This window comes from Pocillopora damicornis, chromosome 13 (assembly GCF_964200805.1).
Source record: "Pocillopora damicornis chromosome 13, jaPocDami1.2, whole genome shotgun sequence".
Classification (NCBI taxonomy): Eukaryota; Metazoa; Cnidaria; class Anthozoa; order Scleractinia; family Pocilloporidae; genus Pocillopora; species Pocillopora damicornis.
In genome coordinates this window covers 5,192,209-5,209,345 of record NC_142682.1, presented here as the reverse complement: position 1 = coordinate 5,209,345, position 17,137 = coordinate 5,192,209, and the positions used below count along the sequence as shown (strand labels likewise).

At 37.8% G+C, this 17,137-nt stretch overlaps 2 protein-coding genes across 2 annotated transcripts; one reads left to right on the top strand and one right to left on the bottom strand.

Moving 5' to 3' along the window:
- The first annotated feature begins 541 nt into the window (after nucleotides 1-541).
- LOC113682424 (uncharacterized) lies at nucleotides 542-8,561 on the top strand. The gene is made up of 7 exons (XM_089192636.1): nucleotides 542-909; nucleotides 4,135-4,563; nucleotides 5,053-5,340; nucleotides 5,842-5,982; nucleotides 6,846-6,870; nucleotides 7,584-7,746; nucleotides 8,315-8,561. Exons 1-7 carry the CDS (start codon nucleotides 846-848, stop codon nucleotides 8,423-8,425), a joined length of 1,221 nt encoding a protein of 406 aa, XP_089048762.1. The 5' UTR covers nucleotides 542-845; the 3' UTR covers nucleotides 8,426-8,561.
- Nucleotides 8,562-12,589: 4,028 nt separating this feature from the next.
- LOC149035114 (uncharacterized) lies at nucleotides 12,590-14,970 on the bottom strand. Its single transcript, XM_089192602.1, has one exon. It carries the CDS (start codon nucleotides 14,507-14,509, stop codon nucleotides 12,701-12,703), a length of 1,809 nt encoding a protein of 602 aa, XP_089048728.1. The 5' UTR covers nucleotides 14,510-14,970; the 3' UTR covers nucleotides 12,590-12,700.
- Nucleotides 14,971-17,137: the final 2,167 nt, after the last annotated feature.

The window sequence follows — 17,137 nt, the reverse complement described above, 5'->3', positions numbered from 1 at the left end:
GCGCTTTGATCGATTATAACAAGTATATTTCAAGAGCGACGGACGAGGATGGCATAGTCTTTCGAGAAGGAATAAGTAGACTGTCAATAGTGATAATACTGATCGAATTTTTGTATATTGAGTAATGCTCACTCAACAAACATATCAAAGTAAACTACATCCTTCACTATCTTTCATCTGCTAGTTGTAGCTTTAAATCTATTTCCCTTGTGTATATTGCGTCAGTACAGGTGTGTTGCATGAAAAAAAAAAAAGACGAATTTATACAATGCGCTAAATTTTACTTTATTCACTGCTTTAATACATTACTCTTCTTGCTTGAAAACTAAGTGAAGTGGAAAGATTCAAATCAGTTTTTAGATAATTAATGTAACCTTTGGCGCCCGAATCCTAAGTATTTTAATGCTTGAGTGGATTCGAATCCATCCCAAACTAACTGCAGTTAAAATATATCAAGCTATCCAAAAGGCCACCGATCATATACATGAATAGTATAATCTTCCATAATTGTGGCGTAAAGTTTCTAAGACAGTGCTGACCCTGGCGACCTCGATCCCGCTAGCAAAGCTTTAAAGAACAATCCAAAAAATATCCAACGATTTTGGAAGGGCAAGTCATTCTCGCGATCCTTGCCGAAAACTTCCGAAAGCGTACGGATATTTTCCGACGCCCAAATAGTCAGAGGGATTGTGGGACGCACGTCTTTTGCTCTTGAGGCGCGATCTCTCGTAATTCTTCCGCTGTATCATCCTAAGTGATCACCTTAATGTCTTAATTGGTCTTCCAAGCGTACCTTTAATGCTCTTTGGTTGCGTTTCAAACACCCTCATTCAAAGCAATGAACAATGGATTTGGTTAAGGTGCTGGTATTGATACTTCTTGGAGTCAATTTGCTACTGTCGAGAGCAAGTAAGTGAGAAAAGAATCTATTATAATTCTAAAGTTTATGAAAGGCGAGCTCTCGATCGGTTGTCTAGTTTCATTATTTGGTTGTTTTCTAGATGGTGGCGATTGATTCTAGACTATTTTAATCATCAAACTGATTAAATCAAACACTTCGCTTTCGCGATAAATCAAGAGAATTGCGAGATAAACCTCGAGGTAAAACGCGTTTTGACCAATTGATTTTAACAAGTATTTATCAAGAGCAACGGACAAGGATGGCATAATTTTTTTTTGAGAAAGAACTAATAGGGATCAAATTTATATATATTGAATAATATTGATTTAACAAACATATCAAAGAACCCTACATCCTACAATGGCTTTCATCTAGTTGCAGCTTTAAAGCTGTTTCCCCTGTGTATATCACGTCAGTATGGGTGTGTTGTATGAGAAAATTAATGGTTTTATACACTGTGCTGACTCTTACTTTCATGGTTTTGATATATTACTCTTCTTGCTTATTCAAGAGAAAACTAAGTGAATTGGAAGGATTCAAAACTGTTTATAGATTATTACTCGGGCTTTCCAAAGGAAACGCCCGAGTTAAAATTCCGCCATCGTTTTTTTTTTTGTCCAGTCGCAAATTGCAGTTAAGTCCTTAACACGCATGCGTGACGTTTTAATTCTGACACATGGGCGACGTTTTGGCCGATAAGCACATGCTATAGTATAATGGCGGAAGAAGAGCGGTTTGTGCGATCCAAAATCAGCACAGATACTATGTATAATACGCTCAAAACGCATACAAAAATATGTACTTACCGTTCGCGGCAGACCCACACCAATGCAAGCACAAAAACAAAGTTTCTTTTCAACAGAGCAAGCGCAAATTTGCGTCTAGTTAGCGTAGCTTCTAGCGCCCGACAACGACATTGAATATGTGAATCAAAAACTAAACTTGTGTATGCTAATGCTTGAGTCGATCCGATTCCATCCATAGCTGTAGTAAAAATGATATAAGGAGAGATTGTGTTGTTTTCTCATCTTTTTCGTTATCTTGTTCTTGATTGAAATCAACTTGTCGTAAAGCTACTTTTAAAGTTTCCTTGAAGCGCGATCTCTCTTAATACTTCCGCTGTATCATCCCCAGTCTCACCAAGAGTGACCGTAAATTGCGTTTATATCTTAATTGTTTGTGGAAGCGTACCCTTAATGCACTTTCGTTGTGTTTCGAATATCCTCCTTCAAAGCACTGAACGATGGATTTAGTGAAGGTGTCGGTATTGATACTTCTTGAAGTCAGTCTGCTACTGTCGAAAGCAAGTAAGTGAGAAAAGAATCTTTCATAATTCTAAAGTTCGCGAGGCGCGAGGTCTAGTTTCATTATTTCGTTGTTTTCTAGATGGTGGTGATTTTGATCAGCAAACTGATTAAATTAAACGCTTCACTTTCACGATGAATCAAGAGAATCGCGAGATAAATCTCAGGGTAGAACGCGTTTTGATCGATTATAACAAGCTTTTATCAAGAGCGACGGACGAGCTAGGATGGCATTATTTTTTTTTTTTTTGGGGGGGGGAGGAACTAGTAGATGGTAATGATAAAATTTCTGTATGTTGAATAATGCTGGTTTAACAAACATATCATAAAACCCTACATCCTCCACTAGCTTTCGCCTAGTTGTAGCTTAAAAGCTGTTTCCTTTGTGTATATCGCTTCAGCATGGGTGTGTTGCATCAGAAAATTGATGGATTCTTCTCAATGCCTGTTCTTGATTAAAATCAACATGGTTTTAATATATTTTTGCATTTCCCTTAAAGCGTGATCTTTCGCCAGCCTTCCGCTGTTTCTTCCCAAGTCACACCTTGAGTGACCAAAAATTGCTTCGAAATCTTAATTGATCGTTCAAGCGCAACTTTGTCTTTCGTGGCATTTGAAACATCATCATTTTGGCTTCCTAGCAACCTCGATGGCTCGTTCATCTCGATCACAGCATTTAAAGTAATTCACGCTGACAGTCTAGAAATACCATAAACGTAATTAATTAAGAGCGTCTTCACAGAAAGTATCTTTTTATCAGTTAGTGCTTAAAGGGAACTTTCATTTTTATTCAAAACAACACTGTATAATTGAATAGAAAGTGCTAAAGTAGTCTGAAAAATCTTAGATTCTTTTCAGGCTAAATACAACAGTGTTTTTGGGTCAGCAGTATATATCGAAAAGAGTATTAATGGTGGAAGCGTGAGATAAAAAGTAAAAATACATTCTTGCTTGATACACGTGCGCGTGTTTGGTTTTGACAGTCTTGTTTTAGCTCTACCAGGACGAATTACCTGTTTACAAGTGCAGAATTGAAGGGCCTGATACACATATCATACCACGATTTGCAAACAATTTTGTTTTTAAAGCTTGAGCACACTGTGGGAGACAGTTGTTTAGTGTTTTACGATATATCCTGCTCTCGTTTTGCTAACTAAAACCATTTACGTAAAGAGTGATGCTGGTAAGCAAAATGTTTAGACTAACATGTAGATGTTTTTTATTTATTTATTTGCTTATTTGTTTTGTTTTGCTCTTGTTTCGCTTTGTTTTGTTTTGTTTTTTTGTTTTTTTTTAAGGCTGATTATTGAGTATGCTTGCTTGTTAAATGAAAAAAGATGCACTATATTTTCTTTGTTCAGTCAGTAATTTAACACTGTACTTGGCCGGACATATAGTGCCCACCGCACTTTAGATATTGCAATGTATTCAGACACTACGAAACCATTTCAAACTTACAATCGATGCAGCTATTTTTCAGTAAACAAAGCCGAAATTAAGTTTTTGTGTAGTTTAAGTGAGGTAGTTGAAAATAGAGTTTAATAAAGTTAGTACACAACAGCTATTCTGCTTGTTCTACACACTAGCGTGTAGGATCCAACAGTGAAATACATCCGTATTAAGAAGGATACTGGAACTTTGAAATGAAACTTCTCCCCGACACCGAATAAAAGACAACAACAACAACAAAAACCAAGAAACAAAGAAAAAAACCCAATGAAGAGAACAATAAACTATTTATGTGTTAGATCCATACCCAGAGCGACCAATAAGAACTGTTTACGTTCAACTAAGCTTGTTTTGGATGCTATTTAGCTTCAAAGAATATTAGTGTTAGAGCAATTTTTTTTTCTGCCTTTAAACTTTCTCACAAGGTGTTATCGGCTGATAAGGTTAATGGGTGTGTCTTTTTTTATTTTTTACATTCAGCTTTCGAGAAGTACTTCCATGGTTCCAGGTACATTTTCTTTGGGAGAAATGGTACCCGATACAATTGGGTCGGAAGCAAAAGAATCTGTAATGAACAGTCTGGATATAACCTTGTTTCAATCGAGAGTCGTGAGGAATGGAACTTCCTGAGGCAAACCATTCAAAGAGAGAATACCACTGAATACTTCATAGGTTTGTGGGAAGATACATCAACTGGAGTGTGGAGATGGTTAAGTGATAACAGCTCAGTGAATGCGTCCAGCAGAGGACATTGGCCCTGGGCAAGAGGAGAACCTAACAACAGAGGTGGTGATTATGAAGAGAACTGCGCGCAAATGTACAGAGACTATCTTAATAACTACGGGCTCTATAACGATGTCAGCTGTACTTCACCCAAATCTTATGCAGGATTCATATGTGAATTGACAGGTGCAGGAGATAATAGACTCTTAATTCTCACTACACGAATCTGAGAATAAGAATAAGTCAATCGTATTACGGCCCAGTCCTTCTCTCGAAAGTCAGTTACACCGCAGAAGATAATTAAAAAGATTACATGACAGTATAAAAGAGAAAAAATCACCAAAGGCGACGGCGTCCACCATATGTGGTACCTATTAGCGTTGTAACTGTTGAGGACTTGAGCTATCCAGCAAATATGTCGGAACGATGATGTGAATCAATGCTGAATCAAGTTATAAGTAAAGTAAAGTGGCATAATCTTCCCCGACTTACTCTCTGAAACTCCTTCTTATCTTTAACTTTAAATTCATTCATGAAGGTAAATAGAAAAGAACAGACAAGCCTTAGTCAATATTATTAGCCCCAAATTAAATAGGGAATGGAAAGGAATGTTACTATTACCATTTAAATAATTTATTTCTAATATCTATATCATTTTATCATGTTAATTTTTAGGCTTGCCGGGCCAGCCATCCTCACTCTCTACAAATTTTGTTTCACCAAACGAAATTGTCATCTCATGGAGCGCTCCTACTGATGTAGGGGATGGAATAACAAGGTACTGTGTTAAGTGGCAGGCAGCTGGAATATCCCACATTCAACAAAGAGTAGTTATAGTGAGCAGATCTGCGACATTAGACAAGCTAACGCCTTACACATGGTTTGACATCCAAGTGAGAGCAGAAACTGATAAGGGAAGTGGCCCTTGGTCAGTATCACTAAAAGTGAGAACTAACGAGTCAAGTGAGTAATGATAACATGTTACATGTTAATTACCATTAGCATGTAAAATAACAATAACGCAGGTTACTCGACCCTTTGACCCTAATGAGTGACAAGCTTTTTATTTCTCCTTACAATGTTACCTCTGAATCAAATACGAAAGTCCAGAGAATAAAGGAAACGATCATCAGCTGAATAAGCTCATAATTTTTAAACAAAATCCTTGTTGCACTCCAGGAAATGTAGAGAGAGCAGTATGGAGAATATGCATACTGATGTTAGGGTGCTAAGGTGTGTTCACTCCTATCTCATTAGTAATTCTCATCACTATCTACCATTCAATTCTAATGATGGTATTTCAGTGAATTTGACATCTGATCAACTAATAAACTCCTAATTGATACTCTTCTTTATCTTCTCCACTTGTCTACTGTATTATGTTTATATTGTAAGGAGAAATTCTTTCCTGGTTACCTATGGGAGTTAAAGTGTTAATAAATGTCGTTAGTTCTTTTCCCACAGTTCCAGTAGTGGTAAAGGTCGATGACCTCGAGAAAGGCATCCTTTATCTGCCAATCGCTATTTCAGCAGCATTGTTGTTTATAGTGATGATCATCCTCACCGTGGTTTTCATACTGCTACGAAAAAACCATCAAGAAATGGGTACTTGGATTTTGTTTTCTTTTTTCTTTAAATTAAACTTGACTTTTAGTCATCTCTATTATCAAGGCAATTTAGGGGCAGGCTTGATCAACATATCATTCAGTAATAATTAAGCAATAGTTTTTTAAAAAAGCGATAAAACTTTTAAGTCTGTAAGACATGTTTCGAAAGAAACTTCTGTCATCTTCAGTTAACTAATATACAAAGGGTTGGAAATTGAATTGGTAATACATGTTTCTTTAAATTAGTTACTTGCCTGCTAATATCAAGACCCTTTTTAAACAATAGTTCTAGATATATAAATATATGTAATTGGTAAGTAAGCCAAATCTAAGAGTAGTGAGTAAAGGTGAAAAAAAAAAATAATAACAACAATGATGAAAAGCAAAAAAAAAAAAAAAAAAGAAAAAAAGAAGAGAATAGAAAAACTGAGTTGTAGCGAAGAAATAAATTACAACCTCTTGCTCTAAAGTGTCCTGAACATACAATGCTATGCTGGCTTGTAAGACCGACGGGTTCTGGAAAAATCATACCTAAAGGATCATGAAATCACGCAACGACAAATCCGAGTAAAATGACGTGCCCAAAGGAAATAGTTGGTCACATTACCAATAGGCTGCGCGACTACCTCTTAGCTGGGTAAGTTGTTAATGTGTCACCCGAGATACCGAGTACATGTATACGTTTTTACTTAAATGCTGCCGGATGAACCGACAAATCCGAAGTCTGGCGTCAATTTTTTTTTCCTTCTTCTTTTTTTTTTTTCTTTTTTCCAACAACCTAAGTTGAACCCTTTTGAAGAAAACAAAAGTCATTTATTTCTGTGTTTACTGCTAACGGTGGTGCTTTATTTTATCCGCTAGCCTCAAGAAAAAAAGCTGTCAAAATGTAAGTTACTTCAATCTGTGTCAATTTTATTCGAAATTTATTCAGTCTGGAGCACATGTAACTCAAGGCCGAGTTTATCTCTTAAACAATACATAAAAATTAATGGTTCGTAAGGAATACATTTTCTCTGTGGCATCCATTTCAACTATTCACTTGGTTTGTTTTCGAAGTGTAACAAAGAGTTTTCGGCTGTTTTGGGAGGGTAGAACACTTACCCAGAAATATAGAGACAGGTGGCTCTATGCTTTAAAAAGTGACAAAAGCCAGACAGCTAATGCAGCTGTAGTTGCATAAAAGCCAGTGGACAAGAGCCTAAATAATTTTTTTCGATAGGCTGAAACTAGGTTTTTATGCCCATCGATGCAGAGATCGTCATTCCTATTCCAGAGTGGATTTGGCGATTTCTCGAAGGCAATCCACTGTCACTAGAGCACAAGGCATCCAAGCTGTCTATTAGAGAACAATATTATAATGCTTTAAATGGCTCTGCTCTGAACTCTGTAGATTTTCTAAGCTGAGTAGAAATCATATTCATGAATCTTCACCAAATAAATGTGGGGTGCTGGTCGTTGTTAGTTGTTAAAACCTTTAAAAGTTTTTTGCATTCTTGTTGCCAGTCAGTCGTATTGCATTTTCAAAGATCATTAATAATAAACCTGGACCTTTTCTCTCTTTTCTTTTTGTGTGTTTATTTCTTTTCGCTCTTTATACAGGAATCAACGTGACTTTCAAGAGAGTTTGCCATTAAATGTTTTGAATGTTGGTGCCCGGCTAGAGTTTGCTCCGGGAAATGGAACCGGGATTGAGAGGTTCCATAGGGAACCGCTAGTCCAACAGGAGGGTGTATACACCGAACTGCTTCCGGAGTCAATGATGGTAATTATACTTATAACTAAATTAAAGCTAACCAATATGAGCCTCATAAAAAAGGGAAATAAAGCATGTGCGATACTTCCTTTTTTTACTTTTTAGCTGTTCCTCTTTGCTCTTTGCATGTGCCCCTTTCCCTGCACCTATATTGCTACTCTGACGCACCTTGACTGTGGTCTTTTAACATAAAACTTTCCATATTACATAAATTTGATTGTTTTATCCATTTACCATTATTATTTATCCAATTTTATTCATCCGTTTATGTCCTTATTTTCCTTAATATCTATCTCAAACACCACTTGTTTGATTAAGACCATTTTAGGAATGCCGAGCAAAGAGATCTCATTTGGAAAAAAAGGCAATAAATTTTAAGCGCAGTATCTAACAAAACTTTCACTAGAAATGTATTTGAATGAATGTCTCATTTACGCTTGGCAGCGTTTATGGTTCGTTCATTTTTTTTTTTTTTTTTAATTTGCATTCGCGATTTTAGTCGTGTTTTCCAGCATTACCAAGCCTGCCAAGTCGATCATGACAATTTTTTTAACAAATAAAATTTAATGTTTTGCAGACCTCTGAAAACGATGGTTCCCGAACGTACACTTCCCTTGTGAAATCAACAGAAGACAGCGACATTGAATATATGAATCAATTACTTGCTTCTGAGTATGTTAATGTTTAAGTGGATTGTTCGTATTTAAGATGAATAGCGCTAATCCTTAAAAGCTGAGGTAAACAAAATGCCGATGGTATGTGTCTCTGCGAAGCTGCTATTTCCACCCCCCTATCATGTAAACACTTAAATAAAGAGGAATAAATCATTACCTTGTCTTTCAGTGGTTGGGCTATTTTAACATCTCTGTATCGATTATGTACTCATTCCTTTTCTTAGGGATATTTCCTGTGTCTGCAAAATGCTTGGTCTGATTGATTGTCTGACTGTCGTCCATAATATCATTTACATTATTGAATGAATTCGACTTCGATTTTTCAATTCTTGGTTTTCACCCGCGTGACTTTTGTCTTGACGACGGCTGCTATCCGCCCTGTTGGTGCCCAAACAATTAGTTACAAATGCAATCGTAGTAAGGTGTGTGAGAAAGTAGGAATGGTTCTTTGTGTAGTTTTCGGCTGTGGCAGCAGAAGTGATCGGGACAAAGGGATTGGATTTTATCGAATACATCAGTTATTAAAAATAAGTCTTCCTTCAAAGAAAAATTGACAACAGAGATGAGAAGAAATTAGATACAAACGATAAGTCGCAGCGACACGATGTGAGAATAAAGATAAAGATAGACCAGCACGGACTCCCCATGCGGCTTTCGTGGTCACGTCGCATTACTGCCTTCAAATTATATTTTTTGCTCTACAAGCATGTCTTAAAGATTCTTCCTTTTTATAAAAGATGATCGGAAGCTTTGTAAAATTTGTTTTCAGTAAAGGCTGATTGTGTATCGGACTCCACTATTCCATCAATATTTGTTTTAAATTTTTAACTGCCGGGTGGTACGTTGTGACAAAAGGCAATTAAAGTTCGTGACCTTTCGGCTTTTGTGTATATTTAAAGGCCGATTGTCAAGAGGCAAAGCTGACCCCTGCCAGACACCTTTCTATGGTGTTTTCTGGGTACCCTCTTACTTCGAGGCTTTTCTTGAATTTCAAACGGCCCACTTCAAATGTTTTTTCGAAGAGTTAGTTCTAGGCTATCTTATTGCTTGCCTTTAATGAACCATGTTTTACGCCTGGTGGGTGGCACGAGGCGAAGTGCGTAATTGGAAAGTCTCGGTCTGCCTCTAATGAGTTTTGATATCCCGGATGGAATTTTTTGCGAATCTTTACCTGTTGAAAACCGTGGTATCGAGAAAAGTGATTTGGTTGATTCTCTGATATTTCAGCCGTGAATTTGATAGTAGGGTGGAAATGGTTATCCCGTTTAATTAACCGATTTACCTCTTTCCTGTCGCAATCCCAAAGGGAGAAAACGTCATTAATGTAACGTTTCCATTCTTTTGGTTTGGTTTCGCTTTAATTGTTGGATTAATTTCTTTTCGGTTTCCGCCATGAAAATATTGGCAAATGGCACTGCTATTTTCATACCCAAAGCGGTTCCTTGTTTTTGGAGGAAGCTCTCCTCAATGAATTAAAACGAATTTTCTTTAAGGATTAAGCCAAGCATTTCCTTGAGGTAGTGCGTTGGGATCAGTGCGTTATGATTGAGGAACTTTTCGTATGTTTCTCATACCATATTTGTTCCTTTTTCTTGACGCATATTTGTGTACCACTTTGTGCGACAATCCAGATGTCTACAAGAGGATCGTTCATCCGCTGCTAATATCTCACCTGCGCCACAACTACAATCTTGTTAACAATCTCTAGTATAGTATAGTATAGTATAATCTTTATTTAAGCACGAAACAATTCATCAGCAATTACATTAACTAAAACTATTTAAAAATTAAAACACTAACTAATATTTAAAAGCTGTTTTCCGTGAATGCCGTGCGTTATAGAGTGGCATTGATCTTGCGTTTAAATAACCCCAGAGACTCTGTGTTCCTTATATCACATGGAAGACTGTTCCATAATGTGGCTCCACTATAGCTAAAGCTTTTTCGATAATAGTTAGTGCGAGGTAGAGGAACATTGAGTTTATTTTCAGAGTCCCTGAGGTCATAAGCAGAGTTACGCCATTTAAACTTAGAATTAAGATATTCAGGAGCTAGCCCGTGCAGACATTTGAAAACCATGGTAACTCTATGAATTTCCTGCTGGCTTGTCAGATTTTTCCAACTTAAAAATTCAAGTAGCTTAGTTGCATCGGCATCATAGCTGGAAAATGTCAAAACACGGGCTGCTCTAATCTGTAATTTCTGCAGCTTATCTCGTAGCGTTATCCCACAGCTACCCCAGACAATGTCACAGTAATCAAAGTGAGGTTTTACTAAAGCTTGGTAAAGCAGATGTAAGGTCGATGCTGGGATCAGATGCCTGACTCGCTTTAGGCACCCGATACCAGAGGCAATCTTTTTTGTTAATTTTTCGATGTGACTATGTCAATCGAGCCTATCGTTTATAATCACACCAAGCGATTTTGTAGAAGTAACCTGGCTCACCTGAGTGCTGTTCATTCTAATTGTTGGTGAAGCTGTGAGAGTACCCAGTCTCTGCCTTGACCCTATTAGCATGAATTCGGTTTTTGTCATATTCAGTGTGAGTTTATTCGCTTGTAGCCAGTTGAAAACGTTTGTTAAGTCCTCATTCAGACAAAGCTGTATACTCTCAAGATCACCGCTCGCATATGTAAGGTGTGTGTCGTCAGCATACATCCTCGGCTCACAATTTGATAAACAATTTGGAAGATCGTTGATATATGATAAAAACAATAGTGGACCGAGGATGGTCCCCTGGGGGACGCCGCAAGTTAATGAGCAGCTGCTGGACAGCGACCCGTTCACAGAACATTTCTGTGTGCGGTTTTCCAAGTATGACTGAAACCATTTGAAAGATTTGCCATGTATGCCATAATAGTTTAATTTCGATAGGAGGATCTGATGATCAACAGTGTCAAAAGCTTTTTTCAAATCTAGAAAAATGACTCCATTGATTTTCCCGTTGTCAATATTATATGCCCAAGAATCTGTCGCTTCCAACAACAACAACAACTTCTGCTCCTTGAACCGATGTTACGAAGCCAGACACCATTAGGTTGAACGCCTCAAGACTTTTGAATGCTTCAAATTGCTTATTTGCACAATAACTTGTCTCCAGGACTAAATTAGAAAGAAGGTTCGAGACTTCTATCGGAGACAGACATTCTGAGTTGAATTCAGTGCTCGCTTCGAATAGCTACTGGATCGACACCAACCCCAGAAATTTTCTTAAAATATCGCTCTCGAACGTGGCTTTCTAGGTCCTCCGCTTAGGTCAAAAGCACAGGTATCCTAAGGAGAATATTCTCTTGTAATTCTGGATTTTTTTCACCGGAAATATCCATAAAACAAAGTATTTGAAAGAGGGTGCGGTAGAGATGGCGATATATTTGCATGAAATTTCACACCCGAGATGAGCACCAACATGACGGACGCTTAATTTGCATAAATGTATGACGTCAGCTGCAAACCGAGAATAGCGAATAAGAGAAAAGCGGTTGAATCTGCTGTATTGTCGTTGTTGTTATTTTGTTGTTCTCTTTAAATTGGCGGGAAAATGAATGAACATGACAGACAAGAAAATAACTACAGAAATCTCTTCACTTAATTACACTGAAAAAACTATGCTCGACTTCCTAATTCTGTGCTTCCCTACCGATGCAACGCAAATGTTATTGAGAGGAATGCGTGGCAAACCAATTGAAATATCGTAGGAATCCCTCGGGGGTTCACGCGTCTTAAATGACGCCCAAGACTTTGATCCTCTGCAGGGGTTCAAGCGTCTTGAATGACGCCCAAGACTTCGACCTTGGAATGTGGAGCACTTAGTTCAAGGTCGATCAGTTTGTTAACCATGTCTTCCAACATACCAAACCACCGGCATAAGCTTAAAAACAGTGTTTGGTAAGGCAGTTGTACGTATACCAATGTCATTATGTACAATAGCTTAATCGCTATATCCATTATATATATATATATATATATATATATATATATATATATATATATATATATATATTTATATAATTTGCACAATGGAGAATGTGCTTCCGTTTTCAACGCTTTATTCAAGACCCGACGCGTTTCGGCATTTGCCTTCCTCAGGGGCCTTAACATGCAATTGTTACAGAGTCGTAATTGGTTAATTGTGTGACGTAGTACAGTGCATGTTGCTTAATTAAATGCTGAGTAAAATCTCTCGTAAACAATTAGTGTTTCTAATTGGTTAACAGTTTTAAAACCTTTATAACGTATGTTATAAACAATTTATGTACCTAAAACTTTATAAAGGTTTTCGCGTAAAAGCTTTATCCAGTTCTTTTGTTTAGTCCATATGGCTGAAAGGAGTTTAATGTTCTTTGCCAAAAAATCTCTCTTTTTCTAAGGACTCCTTTCTTTTTGTCAGTCTCTAAATGATCTTTTCGGATTTGCTCTATAATGGTTATGGTAACATTATTGTTAAAGTCGTGAGTTCGTTTGTTATGTAAAAAGTGTTCCGTGAGTTCGCAGCTACTCACTCCCTTTTTAATATGGTTTCTGTGATTGTTTAACCGTAGGTTAAATGCAGTTTCGCTTTTGCCAATGTATTGAAGTTTGCAAATGTTGCACTCGATTATGTAAATGATCCATGACGATTGGCAGTCCACTGTATGAAATATGGTATAGGTCTTGTTGTTATTGGGACTGGTGAAAGTTGTGGTCTGGTTGATCTTTTTACACCAACTACACTTCGTTCTTTCACATGCTCTACATCCCTTTGGTATCAAATTCTGAGGTGTTTCATTTACAAATCTTGAACGAACAAGTCTGTCTCGTAGACTTTTCGGTCGTCGGTAGGCTACTAAAGGTGGCTTGTTGAAGATGAGTGATAATCTTTCTTTTGATTTGAGAAAGTTCCAATTTCGTTTAGCAATTTCTGCAATAAATGTGGTATGGGGGTTGAATGTAATAACCAGAGGAATTCGATCTGTTGGTTCACGTTCTTTGGTCTGTAAACATTCCTCTTGAGTCAATGTTAGCACTTTCTGCATTTCGTGGAGAACTTTGCGTTGTGCATAACCACACGCTACAAAGAAATCCGAATATTCCAGGATTCGTTTCTTCAATGTGTCTGTTGAAGAGCATATTCGCCTCAACCTCAAGGCTTGACTGTATGGGATGCTCCGTTTCAGATGAGGTGGATGTGCTGATGTCCAATGGAGGTATGGATGAGTATCAGTTGGTTTCTGATAAACATCTGTACTGATGTTGCCTTGATTGTCCTTTAGAACGGTCGTATCAAGGAAATTCACTGAATGTGCCGAGATTTCGTGTGTAAACTTGATTGAGGGTGCTACACTGTTAAGGTAATTTATGAAATTAATCAAAGAGTCTTTATCACTTTTCCAGATAAGGAATATATCATCTATAAAGCGTACCCAGAGTATGATATGGTCCATCCACTCTGTTTGGTACACGAATCTTTCTTCAAGTCTACCCATGTATACGTTTGCAAAGTTGGGAGCGACTCTGGTTCCCATGGCTGTTCCTTTGATTTGAATGTAGTGTTCATTGCCAAAGGTAAAGTTGTTAAGCTTAAGAACCTTCTCGAGGAGACACGATAATGTCATCGGTGATGGCTTGTTCTGGTTCGTTTTGCCTAGCTCTTCCTCCACAATAGTGAGTCCTTCGTCTGTGTCTATATTCGTATATAGGCTTGATACGTCCAGAGTTGCTAAGTAACACTTTTCGGGTAACTTGCCCAAACTCCGTATTCGCTTAATGAAGTGTGTGGTATCTTGTATGTATGACGGTAGCTTTTCTGCTATAGGTCTCAAAAATTCGTCCACATAAGCTGATAGCTTCTCCGTGTGGCTGTTCACGGAGGATACTACTGGTCTACCTGGATTGTTAACTTTGTGTATTTTGGGGAGCATATAGAATATAGGAGTCCTTGATTGTGCTGGTCTTAAGAGTTTAGCTACTTCTTCTTCTAATTCTCCGTCGTCCATAAGTGTATCTAAGCACTGGTTTATGAGCTGTTCGTGTTCAAGAGTGAGATCTCTTCCTACTCTCTTGTAATATTCTTCATTGTCTAGTTGGCGTTTAGCCTCCTTTACATAGTCCTTTGCATTCATGATGACCGTAGCTCCGCCTTTATCTGCGGGCTTGATGATTATGTCCGTGTTGTTGCTTAGTCTAAACAAAGCTGCTCTCTCACGTTTGGTTAGATTATTACGTGGAGATCGTAGATTGTGCAAAGTCTCATCACTGATTTCTTGCCTTAATTTGTCAATATATGTATTAAGGTATGGTTCCCTTGAAGGTCCAGTATACACCTTGCGCTCCTTCTGGTTCAATTTTTGAAGAATCGATGGTTGGTATCCAGGGCCGTCTATTACGTCTTCTATATTCTCAGGAGTGTGATATTCCTTAAGGGTTAGTCTACGGGCAAAGGCATCAATGTCCTTACTGATTTCATATTTTCCTGGTGGCGGTGGTGTTGGGCAAAAGTTAAGTCCCTTACGTAGAAGGTTTGTTTCCGACTGCGTAAGTTGAATGCCAGATAAGTTTACTGTTCGTCTATTTAAAATATTCTCTATCTGTGTGGATTTCTCACATGTCATTTCTTTGGGTTTGACTTTACTCATTGTCCATTTCCGTTCCAATGTCAAATTTCCGTTGATATCTTTTCGGTTTGGTTTCAATCTCAATCTTTGTATCTGTTCCTGGCGGGTGGGCGACCGCTTAAAAAATACCGCCGTTGTGATTGGCGCTTACCTTACCTTATATTTATATATATATATATATATATATATATATATATATATATATATATATATATATATATATATATATAATATATGGCTCGTTTAAGACGATACAGACTCAAAGAAGACTTACAGTCCTTATACACTTAGAATACACGATATCTAAAACTAAAATAAATTGGAAATTCGCTATCTATGAGGAAGATCATGACTAACTATCATGTGCGTCTGTCTCATGGCGGGGAAGCAACGAAAGAGAGAAAAAAAGAGCGTTTCAAGACAATGGGGCCAAAGAAGACAAGCAGACACTCTTAGAGAGTATGACAACCAAGCGCTTGATCTTTTGAGCCATATGACGTCGAAACTTGTCACGCTATTGTCCATTCCAAGAAAGTGAACATGTTTAGGCTAGAGTATGCTAGGTTATTTGGTGCAACGATAAAAGAGAGTGTGAAACGTACTGCAAGTTGGGCTTCATATTATAACACCAGTCGAAAGTCCAGGCACCCAAGGCCCGGCATAAAGCTGTCTCTCGATAATGTACCGTTGATGATTCCTCTACCTCTACCCGCAGTCAACCTTCCTTCAAATGACTGCGACATCTTACGAAACTGGAACTCAGCATATGGTTCAGTAGTAAGACAAAGGACAGTGTGGCAAAATGTTATGGCCATCATTGCAATATATTCGGATTGCCCCTTTCATTGGACTAATAATACGATCACAATCATCCTTGGCAGATTGTGGTTCAGAAAAATCATACCTTTAGAATAAGAAAAGGAAGTATCTCGGTTAGAATAACTGATCTATCAATACCTGTCATACTAATACAGATTTTGCTAGGTAAGCTTAGTGTATGCTCTTACCTCTACAATCACATTCCGCCCATCGTGAAAATGTTAAAATGGAAATTATACTTATAACGATTCTAAAGAAGAGGCAACAAAAGGACAACACGGTAAATAAATAAACCTACTTGAATTCTCCCAGAATATCCTTTGAGAAAGGTTAGCATTCATTCACTACATGTACTGTGTTTATAGCAATTATATGTAAACTATGGGGTTCAGCAAAAATGCGTTTTAATCTGCCTATAAGGGGGTCGACAAGGAGTCGACGATATGCAATGTTTCAAGAGTTGAGAGGATAATTACGTTCCAACAGCACAATATCAAAAGGTTTTGATCTACTTTGTTTGTGTCACCACTTCCTATAATCAACGGAAACAGCATGAAAGTCCTAGTTCTGAAGTCGATCAAGCCAAGAGTCCGTATGATTTAGAAAGGCGCATGCAACTTCAAAGAATGTGTGCGCGTTGTAATTTAACAAGCCTTTTCAACTTACCTCATCACCTTGATTCTAGCGCGTGTACCAACGTTAGAAGCAGCTGCAATTAAATTATTGTTGTGGTAATAGCTTGCGTTGTCCTCTGCATTCCAATTAATAATTGGACTTTACATGTCAATATATTGCTCAATATATTTCGAACCACTCAGACTGCTTTTCTCTGTATTCAATTGGATGAACCTCATGGCTCAGTCAATGAGGGAGGCATTCTTTTGGAGGGACCTGAGTAAATTATGTTTTTCTCTCTCCTGGTTCTTACTCCTGATGATATGCACCCTCCACTAAAAAATCACCTCTCTGGCTCCATCGTGGTCGTGTTTCAGGTCTTCTTTCTTCTCTATGTTGTCAAAAGTTATAAAAGGATATTCAATTCCTTTTCCGATTGCCTGAATCACGGATTTCAAACTTTCGCAACTATCACAGCTAGCTTGATGTTCATGGGAACAATTTCCTTGAAACTCAAGGTTTTGGGAATCACTTGAAAAAACACATATAATGGTCAGGGCAAGGACAACCATCCGTCCTGACAGTGCATCCCACACTGTCTTCAAGTATCGCTTGGCACCCTTAAGAGTTCTCCGAACGTCTTCACACCACTTTGTAGTTGCCCCACCCTCTTCCAATTCCTTCACTATCTTGTGCATTGCT